Consider the following 19,983-nt stretch of genomic DNA (forward strand, 5'->3'; position numbering starts at 1 on the left):
AATACTGGAGTGGGTTGCCATTTCCTTCTCCAGGGGATCTTCCCAACCCAGGAATTGAACCCAGGTTTCCTGCATTAGGGCAGATTTTTTACCAACTGAGCTGTGAGGGAAGCTAGTTTTCTTAGTACCTCTTACCATTTTTTTTCCCCAAATTTCTGGCAGACCTCTAAAACCCTTTACAATGTGTTCAAATACAGCAGATAACTTGCCAATTCCATTTTTTACAAAAAAGTCTCTTCGGGGTACCCTGCTCCAGTGGGGCCTCCCTCCTGGGCCAGTTGCATACCTGTCATCTTGGCCTTCCCTGGGGCCCCCACTTGGAAATTCCCTTCCCCATGCTCCTGCTTTGCTGGATCCCATGGCTTCTGTTTTGCTAGTTTGCAAGGGTAGATAGAAATTTTTTTAAAAACTCTGCACACCTGAAAATGCCTTTATAGTTTACCTTCCTCCTTTCTTAAGAATTTGGCTTAGTAGAGTTCAAAGTTGGGAAGAATATTCCGTCAGAGTTTTGAATAATGCCCTGTTGTTTTGAACATTCAGTGTTCTTTCCAGAAGTCTAATTCTTGATTCTTTGTGTGAAACCTATAAGAGCTTCTCTCTGGGTGTTTTCAGGGTCTTAACGTTGTCCCTGGTAATCTGAAATTTCACGACAGTGTCCCCCAGTGAAGGGTTTTTCTCACCTGTTATACTGAGCACTTAGTAGGCCTTTTCAGGAGGGACATTCACATCCCTAGGTTCCAAGAAATTTTCTTTTATTTTTCTTTCAATAATTTTCTTTACTTTTCTCAGTCTTTCTGAAACTCCTGTTAGCTGACTATTGTAACTCCTGGTTTGCTCCTCAAATTTACTTCTTTTTTCTCTTCTTGATATTTACTTCCTAGGAGATCCTTCATTTCCCCCACTAAACTTTCTATAGGGTTCTTTTTATATTTCAGCCTTCATATTTTAATTTTTCAAGAACTTTACTTTGGTATTTTGTTTTTGGAACTTGTTCTTATTTCATGGATGGTTTTCTTACCTCCCTGAGGAAATTAATGATAAGATTTTCTAACTTCTCTGTTGTTCCCCTATACTAGCTTTGTTTTCCCCAGATTCCTTGTCCTGTGTTTGTGTGACTTGATGTATTGTTTCATACTGGAGGCTTTCCTGAGATGGATGGTGATCCTCGGCTGACTTTTCATATTTAAAAGTGGAATATTGAAAAGCCACTCGGATAATCTGTCAGCTGGTGGGCTTTATGCTTGGTGGACTAGGCAGTGGCTTAGTCATTTCATCTGGAGATCTTCAGATGCCAATATCTGCAAGTCTATTACTTGGGCAGGTCAGTTTAACTGGAAAGGAATCCTCCGTCTCTTGCTGGGGTTGTTCAGGCTTGGCTGCCAGCGTCCCAGGAAATAGGGAGACAGAGGGTGAAAGTGAGAGATCGCTCTTCTCACAGTATAGACTTTCCCCTGACAGCATCTCCCCTTCCTTCCTCTGCTGTTTTTGGTGCCCGTGAGTCCAGAGTTTCTCTGGTCTGGCTTTTTCAGAGATTATATTAACCTGCTTTAGCCTGAATAGGGATGAGCTATGGGCTATGGAATTAAGATGGGTATCTGGGGGCTTATTTGTTATATGGACTCTCAAATCAGTCTTCATATTTTAACTCCATCCTCACCTCTGCCTCTCGAGTAACTTTAGTGCTTCCAATTCCCGAGCCCCTCTGGGATTCTGTGGCTCACATGAGCTGACCACTTGTTGGCATCTCTCTGCAGACTGCAAGGGTTTAACTGCTAGTTACCGTTCCTCCATTGACATGCCACTTCCAGAAGATTTGACATCTTTCATCTATTATTTTCTATTTTATTTGTACTTAAGGATTTATACTTAAATTTTTATTTACTCTCATTTTAGTGAGGTTTGGAGAGGAAACAGAGATAAACATATTTGTTCTATCTGTCATATTTAATCAGAACTAAGTTTGTCCCCCAAGACTTCACAAAGAGGTAGTTTTGGGGGTAAAATCAGTTTCTGGTAGCTAAATGCTAACAGTTGGATGAATGTTGAATAGCATTTGTGTAATACTTGGAATTAATGCAGAGCTAAAAAGTTGTTACCTGATTGTTACTCATCTCTACAGATATGATTTAGTAACTGCAGCTAAGTTTTTGCACAGCCATAACAGGTCTTTCTTCTTTCAAGGGAAGGTAAACTTCTAATCTGAGTTACTGGGCAGTTGCCGAGGAAGTCATTGGTCTGCAGGAAGGGAAGGGTTGGGATGGGTGATATTTCCCCTTTCTCACTTTGCCCATAACACACAGTGAACAGAGAAGGTTCAGGTTGAAGGAAGGAACATCCCCCTTGGCTCTGTTCCGCATTCGCATCTAGCCTGCTAGAAGAGGTTGTCATACTCAGCCTCTTTAGTGTCTTCACTAAAGAACATTTGGTTCTTAAGTGACTTCACACCTGCCAGGAACTTTTCGTGTTTTCACATCTGCCAGTAGAGAGGAAAGCAGGCTGGCAAGGGCGTCTGTGCCCCCTGTCATCCTGTCAGGTTTCTTGGGGAGATGTCACTTGTTTATCTGGCTGCTCTGGATCTTAGCTGTGGCACGTGAGGTCTTTTAGTTGCAGCACGTATGATCTTTAGCTGCAGCATGTGAGCTCTTGGTTGCAGCATGTGGGATCTAGTTCCCCAACCAGGGATTGAACCTGGGTCCCCTGCATTGGGAGCGCAGAGCCTTAGCCACTGGACCACTGGGGAAGTCCCGATGTCACTTATGTAGATAGGGAAGGGGGAGGAGCTGCACTTGCTCTTCCTCACCTGTGGGTGGCAGAGACTTGGGGTATGGCTGTGAGTACCCCACATACTCCCTGATGTTCATGAATTTTTGTCAAGTATTACCACTGCACGATGTCCCTTTCCTCCCAGCTGTGTCAGCACTTCTCTACGAAGCTAACTGCCTCTTTCTCACCTCCTTGGCAGAAACGTGTGCTGTCAACAATGGAGGCTGTGACCGCACCTGCAAGGATACTTCAACAGGGGTTCATTGCAGTTGTCCCGTCGGCTTCACGCTCCAGATGGATGGAAAGACCTGTAAAGGTAGCCTGGGCCTCTCCATGCAGCTCACCTCGGGGAGTAAAGGCAGTTCTCCCCCTCCACGCCTCCTGAGCGACTCCAGATTTGCTTATGATTCATATTGATCAAAAGAAAGCGTTTCTTCCCTAGGCTAGTAGAAGGTTATAATTGAGGAAGCGTAATTAGAACTGACTTAATTACAGTAACTGTAGAGAAGGTCAGCTTCTACAGGCATGATCCATTTCAGGCAGTGGCCTTATTAGAAAAAAGCAGTCGTTCACAGAAACATTCATTTCCAGGAGATAATATCATCCTATCATAAATAACAGCCAAGATTGTTATCCAGAGAGCTTAATGAATGTACCATTAACATGTAGTAATGAATAGAGACCCCAGTTACTTAGTATTTCATGGGCAAGAGTACAAAGGCATCGTTCTTTAATGTGATTAAAAAAAGTAGATAAACAGTTACCAGATGGAACAGAAAAGATAAGATTAATCAAGTATCAGAAATCATTTAAAAGCATTGAGGCTATTTAATCATTATGTAATTTGCCAAAACAAATATTCTCGTTCCTTATAGTTTAAATCATTAAACTGGAATGGGAAGTATAGAAGAGGAAGCCATCTCATCTTGAGAGACCAGTGCAGGCATGAGAAAGTAATAGGGCATCCCCATTTTCCCTTAGTTTGTTTCCTTAATGCCGGTTAAGAGAAGGGCAGCGTAAGTCCGAATTCTCCAGGGTATGAGGCACTTGTCTTTCAAAACGGGTTAAGCCAGGCAAGAGAAGTTGTGTAAGATGGAAAACATCAGTAAACATCCTTAAATGCCTTTATGGGTCTCTTTCTGTTTCAGAGAATAATGAAGCACTCACAATAGCACTTCAGGGATTTGTGGCTAACAAGGCAAGTACCGCTGTCTGATTTGCCGATGCTTGCCTGTTACAGATATTGATGAGTGCCAGACGCGCAATGGAGGGTGTGATCATTTCTGCAGAAACACCGTGGGCAGTTTTGACTGCAGCTGCAAAAAGGGATTTAAATTATTAACAGATGAGAAGTCTTGCCAAGGTATGTGCTGAAACATAGCTGTGCCCTGCAGTGCCCACTGGTTGGATTGGAGAAGACGAAACCTCACTTGGGCTGAGACCGGCTCTCTGGGCTTCTCAACGGAGTCGTTAATCCAACCTCCAGCCTGTGCTTCACTTTTTTCATCGGTTAGGTAAAATAAAAACATGAGTTAGCTCACAGGTATATTTTGGAAATTCAGTTGATGATTAGAGAACACCTCAAAGAACCTGTGTGGTGTGATTACAGCCAGAGCTTGCTGCTAGAAATGGGTCACAGAATGCAAGCAGGGTTGTGTTAGGGTTGAGATGATGAATATGTTCCCTTTTCTAAAACTTCCTTGAGTGTTATAGATTTGCTAACAAAATTTGGTACAAAAAGATGTTGATTTAATTAACATATCTTTTCTCAGCAAAAAGTTGGGGTCAACTAATTGGTCCCTTTCTTATAGGCCTTGTTTGAATGACCAGCCTTTGGTGTTTGGGGCAAGGGTAGGGGATGAGGGAGAGAGGGGACTGAGTGGAGGAGAGGCTGGGCAGTCCTTGGGCAGGATGTCAAAACCCCTTCTCAGACACATTCTTCCCACATAAGGGATGTTTTAAGGGAACTTCTCTGGGTAGCTGTTATTGATCTTGATAATTGTTTTGGACAGCGATAAGCTGTTTTGGGTTGAGGGGGCATCATTTATATTTCTAGATGAGCACCTTGTATGCCCTATTGACATGCAGAAAGAAACCCACAGGAAAGATGTGCTGGCATTTATTCCTGTTTCATTTCTGAGAATAAGAACAGCTTAATTTATTTTGTTAGAAGTCCCACAAAATCAGAAAAAAAAAAATCTGATTTCACTTCAGATATTAAAGATAAAACATTCTTTAAAAAAATCTTATGGTCTTAAAATCTTAAGTTTCTCTCTTGGTTTTTTCCTTCTTGATACATAATATGTCAGACTCTTCACATATAGCCCCCTTTAAAGTCAGCGAGTTCATTTTAGATAACTACTGCGTGATTTTCTTCTGTTTGACTTGGAAAGAAAATTTACTGTTCCACATGATGTTTCATAATGTATAGAGCAAGAAATACTATTTAAGCTGTGTAAACACATTAAAAAGGAATTAGAAAAGTGATCTCATTATTTTTGGCAAAGCAAGAGCCCTTTGTGAGCAGCCAAAGTTAGCTACCGAACAAGCCCACATTCTCAGCAACTGGCTGGTATTAATAACAGAATTCATAGAATGACATCAATTGCTACAGAGCAAATAGACTTTTTCTCATTTTTCACTGATCAGTCTTGGTAGAACAAATATTTGCACAGAACAAACTTACTGAAGAAATTTCCAGGACTTCTGGGAAAAAGTGGATGAAGAGGTTTTTTAAGATTTTGTTCTTTTTTATTTCATGTTTTTCATTCCCCCAGTTCCTTCCAAATGTTTGTTTTTTATTAACGAAGTTTCTCATGGCACAGTTGGTGTTGTCAAAGGGATCTAGCAATGGTCTAGTTGGCTTGCACTGAGTCCTGCCCTGGTCCTGGTCTATCCATCTGGGGACACAAGTCATAACTGTTAAAATCTTCCCAAGAGCTGAGGAAGTGAAACACTGAAATTCCAGTGTATGGGAAAGATGTGAAAACAGACCAGGGAAGAAGAGATGATTAGATCGAAGAATGCGGCCTCTTGAGGCTGGTTTCCATGACCTCAACTGAAGCCAAGGAGGCTTCCATGATGAACCAGGAAGGGAGGGGTCTCCTGAGACTGAAACAGGAGGGAGGAACAAAGCCAAAAGATTGGCCAAAAGGATCTAGTTTGGTACTTAAGCACCACATTTCAGGGTTTGCAATAGAAAATTACTGAGGATGTTAATGTTAATGCATTTTTTTTTTCTTTTAGTGCAGAGGCATTAAAGCTCAGGATCAACTGGTCTCCTGGGGCCAGAAGACAAATTCTGGCTAGACCCAAAAGAGAAATCTCCAGCTCAAGTGTTTTCTCTTTTTAACTGAAGATAGCTTATAACATTACTATGGCTCTTTTACCAATTAGCAATAGAATAGTAATAACACACAGTTCAGTTCAGTTCAGTCGCTCAGTCGTGTCCAACTCTTTGCGACTCCATTAATCGCAGCATGCCAGGCCTCCCTGTCTATCACCAACTCCCGGAGTTTACTCAAACTCACGTCCATCGAGTTGGTGATGCCATCCAACCATCTCATCCTCTGTCGTCCCCTTCTCCTCCTGCCCCCAATCCCTCCCAGTATCAGTCTTTTCCAATGAGTCAACTCTTCACATGAGGTGGCCAAAGTATTGGGCTTTCAGCTTCAGCATCAGTCCTTCCAGTGAACACCCAGGACTGATCTCCTTTAGAATGGACTGGTTGGATCTCTTTGCAGTCCAAGGGACTCTCAAGAGTCTTCTCCAACACCACAGTTCAAAAGCATCAATTCTTCGGCGCTCAGCTTTCTTCACAGCCCAACTCTCACATCCATACATGACCACTGGAAAAACCATAGCCTTGACTAGAAGGACCTTAGTCGGCAAAGTAATGTCTCTGCTTTTGAATATGCTATCTAGGTTGGTTATAACTTTCCTTCCAAGGAGTAAGCATCTTTTAATTTCATGGCTGCAATCACCATCTGCAGTGATTTTGGAGCCCCCAAAAATAAAGTCTGACACTGTTTCCACAGTTTCCCCATCTATTTGCCATGAAGTGATGTGACTAGATGCCATGATCTTCATTTTCTGAATGTTGAGCTTTAAGCCAACTTTTTCACTCTCCTCTTTCACTTTCATCAAGAGGCTTTTTAGTTCCTCTTCACTTTCTGCCATAAGGGTGGTGTCATCTGCATATCTGAGGTTATTGATATTTCTCTTGGCAATCCTGATTCCAGCTTGTGCTTCTTCCAGCCCAGCGTTTCTCATGATGTACTCTGCATATAAGTTAAATAAGCAGGGTGACAATATACAGCCTTGTCGGACTCATTTTCCTATTTGGAACCAGTCTGTTGTTCCATGTCCAGTTCTAACTGTTGCTTCCTGACCTGCATATAGGCTTCTCAAGAGGCAGGTCAGGTGGTCTGGTATTCCCATCTCTTTCAGAATTTTCCACAGTTTATTGTGATCCACACAGTCAAAGGCTTTGGCGCACAGGCAGCACCTTAATAGTTTACAATCATTTTTAGGTATGTTAGGGCTTCCCTGATGGCTCAGATGGTAAAGAATCTGCCTGCAGTGAGGGGGACCAGGGTTCGATCCCTGGGTGGGGAAGATCCCCTGGAGGAGGGTATGGCAACCCACTCCAGTATTCTTGCCTGGAGAATTCCATGGACAGAGGAACCTAGTGGGCTACAGTCCATGCGATCACAAACAGCTGGACACGACTGAGTGACTTTCACTTCTCTTTCACTTTTAGGTATGTTACTTTACTTGACTTCATTTCAGTATCTTAAATTGCTCAGCCCTGCAAATAAGCATGGGTGAGAGAGACCCACCTGCAAATAAGCATGGGTGAGAGAGACCCACCTGCAAATAAGCATGGGTGAGAGAGACCCACTGAGCTTTTTAGTTTGCAATAGCACTTGGCAATAAGGGTCCTGGCTGTGTATATACTTATTGTGGGTTGCTCAACACTTTCTTTAATACAAGTGAGCAGGGAGAGCTGATAGGTAATTCTTTGTTGTTTTTGTTATCGGTCAGCAACTAGTGTTCTTATGAGCTTGTTTTTCTCTCCGCTTGTCCCTCAGAGTCAGTTTCAGCTCCCCTCTCCCTTTGACAATTACAGATGTGGATGAATGCTCTCTGGATAGGACCTGTGACCACAGCTGCGTCAACCACCCGGGCACCTTCACATGTGCTTGCAACGAAGGGTACACCCTCTATGGCTTTACCCACTGCGGAGGTGAGCAGAGTCCCTCTAGAGTCAGATGAGGCTGGGCCTTACTCCTAAGGTTTCCTGAGATCAGGGCCAATTTTTCTAGCATGGGAGCTGGACTGGACATACCAGTCACTTAACAGTAGTAGAGAGTCCCTCAGTTCAAGGGAAGCATCTGGTGTGGGAAATCTTCTCACATTGATGCCTTTAATTCATCAAGTGTGAAATGGAGCAGAGAGAAGAGCTGAGCTCTTTTAGCGGTGAATGCTTTATGGACTTTATTGATGTTGTTGTACTCAGAGAATGGAGGGTCTCTCAGGAGCTGATGCACTGTCTGCTGGAACTTCCCAACAGATAGTGAAGTCACAGTCCTCAGAGAGGCTTGGCGGCACACCAACTGATTCCACAGTCTTACTGTGCATAGGGGCTGGTTGTGGGGCTTGGTTAGAGCTCTTTGAGCTGGTCTTCGTGCAGGTCTCTCAGCTGGAAGTGGGACACGGACCCTATCTCTCTGCTCTGAGCCCTTGAAGCAACATCTTCTGATGTCTCATGACCTTACGGCCAAGTAGACTATAGCCCAAGTCAGATTTGGTGTCACTCTGCACCCTCTAATCATCCAATGCATTTAGCAATCTTTGAGAATGCAGATTCTGATTCTTATTCTAAATGGCTAGACTTCCAAGATGATTTTGGGGATCTGAGGATATGGGAACCACAGGTCTAAGTATTTCCTACCCGATCCTTGTGTCCTGTGTCCTTAGGAAGAATGGATAGTAGTGATTTGCAATAAATAGTGTTGTTTCTTTTCTCCTTTACAACACATACCTGTCATGGCTGAAGACATACTCTCCAGTCCATCAAGACAGTTCAAGGAAATGTTTCCTGAATGTGAATATGTATCTGCGTTTTAGTTGGAGTCACCTTCCAACTTGGACCTAGTCTCAGGTTGATGGGGATTAATGCACATCATTTTTCTATTTTAATGCCAAAATTTTGACAGCATAACTGCCTCATTTTAAAAAATTTTATTATTTATTTATTTAGCTGTATCAGGTCTTCGTTGTAACACACAGACTCTCTAGTTGTGGCACATGGACATTTTTATCTATACCTCAACTTTACGAATTATCAAGTGGGGAATCCTCATTCTCTCTATCTCCCTTGGGATGCGAATCAGGAAGGCAGTGGAGTTTTAACCTGGGAGCCTGTGCTGTGGCTGAGTTGGACCCTGACTGTAGAGTGTGGCCCTTTCTCAATGTGCTCATTGGGGCAACTGTTTGGTCAAGAATGGAACTGGAGATCATCCTGTTGAGGCTTCTGCCAGGAAATCCACTGAATGGGGAGTGGGTCAGCTGGTGCCATGTGCACGTTCCCTTAGTGAGTTTCAGTCACGTGACTCCCCTCCTGCTTCTGCCTTGATGGAGGGGTACTGTCAGCCGGGTCAGCGACAGACGGCTGTGACAGGAGAGTGTTTTACTTCCCAGACACCAACGAGTGCAGCGTCAACAACGGAGGCTGTCAGCAGATCTGTGTGAACACTGTGGGCAGCCACAAATGCCACTGCCACTCTGGGTACAAGCTCCACTGGAATAAAAAGGACTGTGTGGGTAAGAGTCCCCGCGGCTCAGGCTCAGTGCAGCCCAGCAGTTCTCTCCACGCCCCCTGGACCTGGCGTGTGCCGGCCAGTCCTCTACTGAACTCTCCTGCCCTCAGCTGCAGCAGCCCATCTTTAAATAGTTCAAAAACAGGAGATACTTTGCAGGCTCTTTGGTGTTTCCTTCTGTGCTTCACCGTAGGTTGGAACTCACTTCTGTTTGCTTTTCCGTATGAAAACAATAGCAAACCAGAAGCTCCTTTACCCTGGGGAGGAGGGGGGGGGTTGGGGAATAAGTGGCTGTCTGTGTTTTGGGCTGGGCGTTAGCACTGCCTTCTTTGCTCAGGTCTTTGGTGTGTGGGAGTCAGCTGGCCTGGTCTCACCAGGAAGTGTCCTTCTCTTTCTGTAAGTGTCTGCATTTTGTCCTGTCTAGAAGTGAAGGGGGGCCTGCCCACTAGCCTGTCACCCCACGTGTCCCTGCAGTGCGGTAAGAGTGGTGGAGGCGACAGGTGCTTCCTCAGATGTCACTCTGGCATTCACCTCTCTCCAGGTGAGTGGGTCCCAGGCCCGGGGCCAGGCCTTCCTGGCTCGAGGTGTTAGAAGCCCTCCCAGGTCTTCCCTGACCCCTGGAGGCCTGAGCTCTGAGACCCTGTGTTTTGGGGGTTTTTTCTAGTGGTTCACGTGGAGTGGGGGGAGGAAGGGACTCGAGCTTCCAGCAGGAGAGCCTGTAATCTCACCCACATGCTGACAATCCACCTTCTATCTGTCAGGACTGCAAGAGGCCTATTCTGTCACCTGCGGCTCTTCCTCTCCTCTCGGGAACAAACAGCAAAAATCAAATGACTCCACTTTCGGGGGTAATTACCAAATCTGCGTGTTGTCTCTGGGGCTCACCGTGTTCAATGGGCTTCATTTGTGGGGTGCTGTTCTTGGGCGTCGGCTTTGTTTTCTTTTCTCCTAATCTCTGATGCCGCGAGCGTGATACAGGATGTTCTTGCCTGCAGCCTCGGCGCCTGCGATCTGACTCACCGCCTAGCAGACACTTACTGAGTGTCCACTCTGTCGGGAGGCTCTGTGCAGCCCTGGTGGGTCATCATATTGGGCAGAGGGCCATGTAGCTCCGGGGCCAGGAGACTCGGGTCTCCCCAGCTCCCGGTACCATAGAGCCCCTCAGAGGCCCCCCTCAAGGAAACATGTACTTGGGGTGCAAGGCATTGGTGGAGACATGAGCATGACAGGGGAGCAGGGATCCTGTCAAGAGAAAGAAGCCCAAACCCTTTTTGGTTTATCAAAAGGCAAAGAGTAACCTTTAAAGCTTTTCAGAGCCTTGTTCTTCTAGATTTAGACGGGTTTGTGATGATGTCATGAGAATATCTAAATAAGGAAATGGTTCGAGATGTCCATACTATGTGTTTAAGCAAAGATAGAGGCTCAAAGCATGATAATAACAGCTTGTGTGAATTGATGGAGCAGTTAAAACATGTATGAGCTGATTTATTATAATCCACGCCATAGCCCTCTGGGGGTATTTTATTGTTATTTTTATTAACCAGATGAAGAAACTGAGGTTCAGAGAGGTGAAGTAACATATCCAAAGTGAGTCAGATGTGACATTAGTGGAGCCAGGATTTTGACCAGGCGGTCTGGATCCAGAGTCTTGAGCACTGTCCTTCGCTGCTTCTCTTGTCTGATGTTTGCATCCAGTCAGAGGGGACATTGTGGTCTGTTTCACTTAGAGATTAAGGCCACCCTAAGGGTGGGCAAGCAAATCGTTAACAGTTATTCAGTTCTTACTATGTACCAGACAGGAGGCTAAACATTTTTTTGTTTCGTTTTGCATTACCTCATTTAGTTCTCATAACAGCTTTAGTAGTGTAGGGACTGTCTGTTTTATGGATGAGGACACTGAGGCTTAGGGAGACTAAGTAACCTGCTCAAGTTCTCATCACAAATCGAAGGGCTGGAATGTGAATCCTGGTCATTGGCTCCAGAGTCTAACACAAGGTTAAGACTGCCTGCGGAAGGAGAGCAGAATGTTCTATGTGAGGCCCTCAGAGTAGGACCCTTGCTCCCTCACGGACCCTGAGGGTCCTGGCTGTGTTTAGTGATGCTGGCTTTGTCTGGAATGGTGGCTCCCTCGGCCCTGCCCTCCCCGGACGGGCTTATTGAGGAGAACCTGCTTGTCCATTTTTCTCCACTGTCTTGTCCAAATGTGAACTGGGGGATTCTGGTGACCTCATTTTTCATCTCACTGCTGAGGCTGTTTTTGGCCCTTCCTTTGTTATGTTTGAGTGCTGGCTTCATCTTAGATGAAGGCCAAGTGTAACTCTTAGGGGACTCCTGGTGCCATTCGTCCCAGGGTCATGGGTGCCCCCGGATCCCAGTCTTCCTTGCTCTCAGTGAAAGAGACGGGCTCAGGGTATGCTTCCAGCAATGGACAACTGCCGTCACCCGCTGTGGTTTTCATTCCTTTGCCTCCAAAGGTAACCTCTCTCACTTGTTTCTTTCTGAAGATGTCGCCACCATCAGGACAAGTGTAACCTTTAAGCTAAATGAAGGCAAATGTAGTTTGAAAAAGGCTGAGCTGTTTCCTGAGGGTCTGCGACCAGTCCTCCCAGGTATGGAATCAGATGGCTGGTGCAGGTAGCGTGTCTGCATGCCGGGGAAGGGATCTGTAGCGAGCAGAGCCCTTCAGATAGGATCCTACCGTTCAGACTCTCTATGGACTCTCTTCTCAAGAGGAAGAAGACCCCTGCCTGGCAGCTCCATATGCCCCTGAGGTTACACATTAGGACTTCCTCTGCAGGGTACAGAGGGCGAACCTCTGGGGAAATCTGTGAGTTAACAGCAATCAATATGGGCTTAAGATGCAAGTAACTTGTGATCATATTGGGTTAAAATTTATAGATCTTAGAGTTTGCTTAAAATATAATCCAAAGAAATGAAAAAAAGGTTTGGCTCAGAAAGGATCATCTTTGGTGAACAAAAATATCATATCCAGCTTTTCTGCTGGATCTCGTCTTTGGAGGCAGTGATGCCATTGGCTTCAGCAGAACAAATACTTTCCAAGTAGACCTGGCTTTATGGAAAGAGCAGAATCCAACATTCCTCTTTCTCCCCTAGCTCACATTTCCAGTATTAGTTCATAGAATAATTTTAGAGAATAAAAGAAAAATCAGGATTCATGTATTAGGGAGGGTTCTTTCCCTAGTCTACCCTCAAATAAATCATACAAACAAATAAAAGCTTAGTCACTGTAGTCACATCTGGCTGCCTATTTTAAGTAACTAACCAAGATTAATTTGGGCACCTCCATTTGATGGAATTGGAGAAGGAAATGGCAACCCATGCCAATATCCTTGCCTGGGAAATCCCACAGACAGAGGAGGCTGGGCACTACAGCCCATGGGGTAGCAAAGAGTTGGACACAACTTATCAAGTAAACAGCAACATTTGATTGAATATTACACAGCTATTAATTATAGGTTTTCTTGATGGACTATTATGCAGCTATTATTTATGGGTTTTCAAAGAACATTTAATGGCATTAGAAAATGTTGTAATAAAGATGAAAAAAAGAGTCACATTTTGTATATCTAATACAACCTTAACTGTGAAAAAAAAAGCATAAGTAGAAGAAAAAGAAAACTCACCACGTCCTTATTAGTGGGTTAAATCTAGGTGGAAGGATGTTGAGTGATTTTAATTTTTTTGCTGAATTTTCCAAATTCCCCAATAGTGAGCATTTATACATTTAATCAGAGGGTGAAAGCATTATTTAAAGATAGATTTAGTCTTTAGTTCATTTAATGGTATTATACTAATGTTAATTTCTTAGTTTTGATAAAGATACATGTAAATATAAGATGTTAACATCAGAGAACACTGGATGAAGAGTATGTGAGAACTCTGAGGACCCTCTCAGAAACTTTCCTATACATCTAAGCTTACTTCAAAATAAAAAAATTTAAAAATAGATATGGGAAAATAGAAAGTGAAAGAGGTTCAAAATGAACATCTGTTCAGTTTGAGATTTGAAGTGAGCCTTTTGAGAGGTAAGATGGATCTTTAGGGAAAAATTAATTTGCCTTCTCCTTCCTTTGACCCTGATGCCCTGCTGATTTGAACATCTTTATAATGTTAAGAGAAGAACATGATGCAGACAATTCATCAGTTCAGTGGAGATTAGTTCATTGTGTGAATACTATGTGGATCTGGTCTTTGGTTCTGGTTAACAATCATTAGTCAAAAGATTCACTGGAAGTCATGGAATGAGGAGTGAGGGTCAGAAACGAGCATGTCGAAGGCCCCGCCTTACATAACACCTTTACTCCCATCCTGTGTGCCGTCATGACTGTTTGGATCTGTTGATTTTCTTTGTGCCTTTGGTTCCCGTCTTCCACATGTGTAGCTGGGCATTCAGAAACATCCAGCATCTGTTCATGAAAATCAGTTTTGAGAGCTAAATGGTAAAGTTACATAGGAGGCAATACTGGCTCTTCAAGACTAGAATGTCGTCGTGCTCCAGGCTGAGGGCTTGCAGTATCTTGGCATCTGGAGTTAATCATCTGGTCCCCTGAGAGCTGTTCTAATGAAATGTTTACAGAGTTTGAGCGAATGTTCAGCCGAGTGCTTTGCCAGGATTTGGCTTCCGATAATTTTGTTTCTCCATACAGAGAAGCACAGCTCAGTAAAAGAGAGCTTCCGCTACGCAAACCTTACATGCAGCTCTGGCAAGCAAGTCCCAGGAGGCCCTGGCCGACCGAGCGCCCCTAAGGAAATGTTTATCACTGTTGAGTTTGAGCTTGAAACTAACCAAAAGGAGGTGACAGGTTGGTTTGAAAATAGTCTCTGGTGCCAGGCTTCTTACAGCTTTCTCCTGTTTCTTTGCCTTTCGCTCTTCATCATTCTTGTGGGGGGAAATTGTACATTCACTTAAGTATCTCCTGTTTTTTTGTTATTGTTGTTTGTTTACCCCCAAACTACACTGAATTGGTTTGGAACCTGATGATTTTATCTGCCTCATCAAAACTCAAAGCTACCATTTTGGCCAACAAATTTCTGTTTGAATCAAATGCTGCCCAGCCTGCTAGGTGCCCAGCTCCACATCTCTCCCCACGCTGTCTGCAGGGGGCTGTGAGTGTTGGTAGGCCCTGCAGTCGGTCTAGACATAGTCCAGCAGACACGTACGGCAGCCTGAACTCCCCTCCACTGCACTCTCTGGTTTCTGCAGTGTCTTGTGATCTCAGTTGCATCGTAAAGCGAAGAGAGAAGCGGCTCCGGAAGGCCATCCGCACGCTCCGGAAGGCTGCCCACAGGGAGCAGCTGCACCTCCAGCTCTCAGGCGTGAACCTTGAAGTGGCTAAAAAGTCTCCCCGAACATCTGAACGCCAGGTAGAGTCCTGTGCAATGGGCCAGGACCATGGAGGAAACCAGTGTGGTGAGTGGCCTGCTAGCCGGGACATTTTTACTAATAGAACTCTCTTGAGCTCCAAAAACACTAGGGGTAGCCATAAGCAAGTCTGGCCCATCCTTTCTCCCCAGGATCCTTCCAGAGAACTCCCAGGATCCCCACCCTCATTTGAAATCTACGCTTAGTATTGCCCTTTCCTACTGGATCAGGAGCCCCCGTCCACGAGGAATAGTGCCTGGCGCTTAGTAAATGTTGGTTGAGTCAAGGGATGGGATGGAAGAGGCAGGGCTGATGAGAAGAGAGAGGGTTATCCTTTAAGGATCTGAGGGACTGTGGTCTTCAAAGCGCTGTGGTCCCCTAGCTGGGGCAGGCCTGCAAATATAAGACATCATTGAGCCTTCTTGACACTCCACTCTCAACAGTTCCCCTATCATCTCCCTGTGGTTTGACCCATGGTGGCAGTTAACAAACTCTTGTCCATAATTTTGTGGAGGGGAGAGGCTAGGGATCCTCAGCTGCCTTATGAGATCCCTGAGATATGGCCCAAGCTTCTGATGAAGTTCCAGGCAAGAGGAATCTGGGCAGGAGGTTCCAAGGTAGTCAGTCTTGAGGTGTGTTTGTCGTGAGAGATTGTTCTGGGCAATTATGGGAGACTCTACCGAAGGAGTCTTAGATGGGAGAAAAGTAGGTTCTTACTGTATAGTAATAATGGTAATGATTTGAGGCTTCACCTGTGACAGGCATAACACTAAGCATTTTATGTACATTACTTCGTTCAATCCTTATAGTCATCTGACCAGGCAGGATTATTATCTGCATTTTACAGAAGAGCAAACTGGACTTCAGAGGGGTAAGTATTCTTGCTCAAGGTCACATGGATGGTCCTATTCCAAACCCTGTGCTCTGGTCCCAAAGAAAGGTGAATTTCAATAAGCAGACCCCTCCAGAGTAAAGTGATGTCCTTTCTAAAGTGTCATTAGAGGAACAAGGCCTGAGAAATGAAGCTTGAGCTAAGGAGTAATAAATCAGTGTTTCAAAAGAAGCAAAGCTAAGCCCAGAGGCACTTGTTCAGAAAAGTTGTCAGCAATAGCTCCACAGCCCTATTCTGTTGCTTTGGCAAAACATACTGGAGATCATGTGTAAAATCAAGTGGTAACTGTCTACCAGGGGCTGTTCTCAAATAGTCGTAACTCTCACTCCAGCTGACTCTCTTGAAAAAAAAAAAAAAAGATAAAAACAACCTAGCTGGTTGATTTGTTCTCACTTAAAATTCGAAGAGTTCCAGTTTTCATACCAAAATGGTGATGAGAATTGGCCGTTGCTGCCCTAGTTTCCAGGGTGAGCTGCAGAAACTGTCAGGGACAGGCAGGTCTGTCCTGCTTCTGGCCTCAGAGCTGTATTACACCCCTCGTCCCCCAAGTGCTGCAAGGTTGCCAGGGAGCCTTTATGGCCAGTTAAGAGTTCAGAAAAAGCTAATGTCAAGGGCCTTGTGGAACAACTCCCAGTGAGAATATTATTACTACTACTATGGGTATGCTTCTGGGGAATAAAGACCTCACGGTGAGGATCAGGAGTTGCTTAGCAGGGGCCTCATGACTGTGGCCACTTGTGGAAGACACACAGTACAAGGTTAGTGTGGCTGTTGTGTGTGTGAGTGTGTTCCTGAGATGCTTGTCATACCGAGTTAGGTTGGATTTGCTTCTAAGAGAGGCCATGTGTCTTGTCTCAAGAGCTCCCTCTAGCACTGGATGAATTTTGTAGCCCTCAAGGCTCACCCTGTCTGACAGCAGCATTGACGATTTTACAATGTTAAGGAACACAGCCCAAGGAACTACCAGTGAAGCTTTGCTCCTGCTGAGGGAGGAAGTGGGTATAAAGAAGGGTCAGTTGAGTTATTTGGAAAGGCTTTTTACCCAGCACACTCCTGGCAACGGCAAACCATGGTGTGTGTGTGTCTGTCTTATATTCCTGGTTGATTAACGCAGCTGTGTCTGACTCTTCCCAACCCCATGGACTGTAACCCACCAGGCTCCTCTGTCCATGGAATTCTCCAGGCAAGAATACTGGAGGGGGTAACCATTCCCTTCTCCAGGGGATCTTCCTAATCCAGGGATCAAACCCACAGACCCACATCTCCTGCATTGGAGGCAGATTCTTTACCATCTGAGCCACCAGAGAAGTCCTGCATTAATGGTATTAGAACCTCATAAAGACCAGGCTTACTAGTATATTTTGAAGTCTGATACCACATGCAATGAAGACAAATGGAGGATAATTCTTTTGGGGAATTATTTTATATTTCTGGGACTTCTTTGGTAGCTCAGATGGTAAAGAATCTGCCTGCAGTGCAGGAGACATGGGTTTAATCCCTGGGTCAGGAAGAGCCCCTAGAGAAGGGAATGGCTACCCTCTGCAGTATTCTTGCCTAGAGAATTCCATGGACAAAGGAACCTGGTGAGCTACCATCCATTTATGTTTCTAGAAAAGAGCCCAAGGAGTGTTTTGAGTCACCTAGAAGGAGAGATGGGACCATTATGTTTTTCCTTTAAAATATATATTTTTTTAGTTTTTAATTACCTAGAAGTGGTACATGTGTCAAATGATATAGAAATGTACACAGGATGGAAATTTTCCAATCAGCTTCTAACCTCACTCCCCAGAAATAATCACTGTCAATAGTGTGCTGTGGATTTTTCTACATCTGTTTTTATGCAGATATAAAAATGAAATTTTATTTATTCATTCAACAAATATTTACTGGGCACCAAATGTGTGCCAGGAACTATTCTAGGTGTTGGAACCCAGTAATGAGACGAAAGAGCAAAAATCTCAGCCCTCGCCAAGTTTAGAGTTCTAGAAGAGGGAGACAGACCACAAACCAATAGAGAAGAAAGTATATCCTGTAGCAAATGGTGGTGAGGGAGTGAAGAGCAGGTAAGCATGGAAGTGGAATAGAAAATGCCGAGGCGGGACTTCCCTGGTGATCCGGTGGTTAAGACTCCACGCTTGCAATGCAGGGGGTGCGGGTTTGATCCCTGGTCATGCTGTGCAGCACAGCCATAAAATAAAAATAAATTTTTAAAAAAAGAGAATGCCAGGGAAAGAGGAGGGGTGAGGAGGAAGGTACTCCGCCAAAATGCAGACTATGCTTAGGGGCTGTGGTCATTGAAAAGTGAAATTTGGGGAGAGATGTGAAGGATGGGAGGCACTAGCAGTGAGGACTTCTAGGGGAAGCATCCTAGGTAAAGGAAACAGCGAGTACTAAAACCCCGAAGCACTGAGGAGAAGGCCGGGATGAAGAGAGCTGGGGAGAGGAGGGTGGAGGAAGAAAGTCAGAGCAGAGGCAGAGGGCCAGAGCACGTGGGAAGTGGAAATTATGGTGAGGACTCCGAATCTGAGTGAGAGAAAAGCCTGAGAAGGGATTTTAGCAAAGTGATAACAAGGTTCTGACTTATGTTTGAAAAGGATAACTTTGGCTGCTGTATTAAAAACAGGCTGAATGTTTGTGTGTGATAAAACAGTAAAAAATATATCAATGCTATTTTAATGTACTGCATATTGTTTTTAACTACAGAGTAGATCATGGCCACCTTTCCATGCTAACAGAGGAGCTATAATACTTCTTTTAAAGCTTCCTGGTCTACGTTTGTTTTAAGACACCAGTATTTATTAGCCATACTCCTGAGGGTGACATTTAATCAAGCTATTCCTAATTTTTCTATTACCAACAATGCTGCAATAAATATTCTTTTTGTGCACAGACCAATATTTCTGGAAGACAGACTTGTAGATGTTTAATTGCAGGTCGAAGGATGTACATGTTTAAAACTGAATCAGTTCAGTTCAGTCGCTCAGTCATGTCTGACTCTTTGCGACCCCATGAATTGCAGCATGCCAGGCTTCCCTGTCCATCACCAACTCTCGGAGTTCACTCAGACTCGCGTCCATCGAGTCAGTGATGCCATCCAGCCATCTCATCCTCTGTCGTCCCCTTCTCCTCCTGCCCCCAATCCCTCCCAGCATCACAGTCTTTTATAATGAGTCAACCCTTCGCATGAGGTGGCCAAAGTACTGGAGTTTCAGCTTTAGCATCAGTCCTTCCAAAGAAATCCCAGGGCTGATCTCCTTCAGAATGGACTGGTTGGATCTCCTTGCAGTCCAAGGGACTCTCAAGAGTCTTCTCCAACACCACAGTTCAAAAGCATCAGTTCTTCAGTGCTCAGCCTTCTTCACAGTCCAACTCTCACATCCATACATGACTACTGGAGAAACCATAGCCTTGACTAGAAGGACCTTAGTTGGCAAAGTAACGTTTGCTTTTGAATATGCTATCTAGGTTGATCATAGCTTTCCTTCCAAGGAGTAAGCATCTTTTAATTTCATGGCTGCAGTGATTTTGGAGTCCAAAAAAATAAAGTCTGACACTGTCTCCACTGTTTCCCCATCTATTTTCCATGAAGTGATGGGACCGGATGCCATGATCTTTGTTTTCTGAATGTTGAGCTTTAAGCCAACTTTTTCACTCTCCTCTTTCACTTTCATCAAGAGGCTTTTTAGTTCCTCTTCACTTTCTGCCATAAGGGTGGTGTCATCTGCATAGCTGAGGTTATTGATATTTCTCCCGGCAATCTTGATTCCAGCTTGTGCTTCTTCCAGTCCAGCGTTTCTCATGATGTACTCTGCATAGAAGTTAAATAAGCAAGGTGACAATATACAGCCTTGACGTACTCCTTTTCCTATTTGGAACCAGTCTGTTGTTCCATGTCCAGTTCTAACTGTTGCTTCCTGACCTGCATACAGGTTTCTCAAGAGGCAGGTCAGGTGGTCTGGTATTCCCATCTCTTTCAGAATTTTCCACAGTTTATTAAAACTGAATAGATACTGCTAACTCAGCCTCCAAAAACATACTAATATATACTCCCTCCAACATTGTGATTGAGTGCTTATTGCCCCACGTCATTGGTAACATGGATTATATTTTATTGATCTTTT

The 19,983-nt window shown here is 44.4% G+C and overlaps 1 protein-coding gene and 1 non-coding gene across 5 annotated transcripts in view; one reads left to right on the forward strand and one right to left on the reverse strand.

The window, feature by feature from the left end:
• SCUBE2 (signal peptide, CUB domain and EGF like domain containing 2) overlaps positions 1-19,983 on the forward strand; it is a 69,929-nt gene that overhangs the window by 24,962 nt on the left and 24,984 nt on the right. For 2 of the 4 annotated variants that reach the window (XM_068988504.1, XM_068988506.1), the window contains exons 8-16: positions 2,963-3,079; positions 4,004-4,126; positions 7,895-8,011; positions 9,469-9,591; positions 10,012-10,128; positions 10,349-10,435; positions 12,092-12,196; positions 14,255-14,410; positions 14,812-15,018. In XM_068988504.1, coding sequence (XP_068844605.1) covers positions 2,963-3,079; positions 4,004-4,126; positions 7,895-8,011; positions 9,469-9,591; positions 10,012-10,128; positions 10,349-10,435; positions 12,092-12,196; positions 14,255-14,410; positions 14,812-15,018 — 1,152 coding nt within the window. The remainder of the gene's footprint in view (positions 1-2,962; positions 3,080-4,003; positions 4,127-7,894; positions 8,012-9,468; positions 9,592-10,011; positions 10,129-10,348; positions 10,436-12,091; positions 12,197-14,254; positions 14,411-14,811; positions 15,019-19,983) is intronic. The other 2 variants (XM_068988505.1, XM_068988507.1) reach the window with 2 other exon arrangements.
• TRNAG-CCC (transfer RNA glycine (anticodon CCC)) lies at positions 2,668-2,740 on the reverse strand. The gene has a single exon. It is a non-coding gene; the product is annotated as a tRNA-Gly (tRNA).

This window comes from Capricornis sumatraensis, chromosome 16, assembly GCF_032405125.1.
Source record: "Capricornis sumatraensis isolate serow.1 chromosome 16, serow.2, whole genome shotgun sequence".
NCBI lineage: Eukaryota > Metazoa > Chordata > Mammalia > Artiodactyla > Bovidae > Capricornis > Capricornis sumatraensis.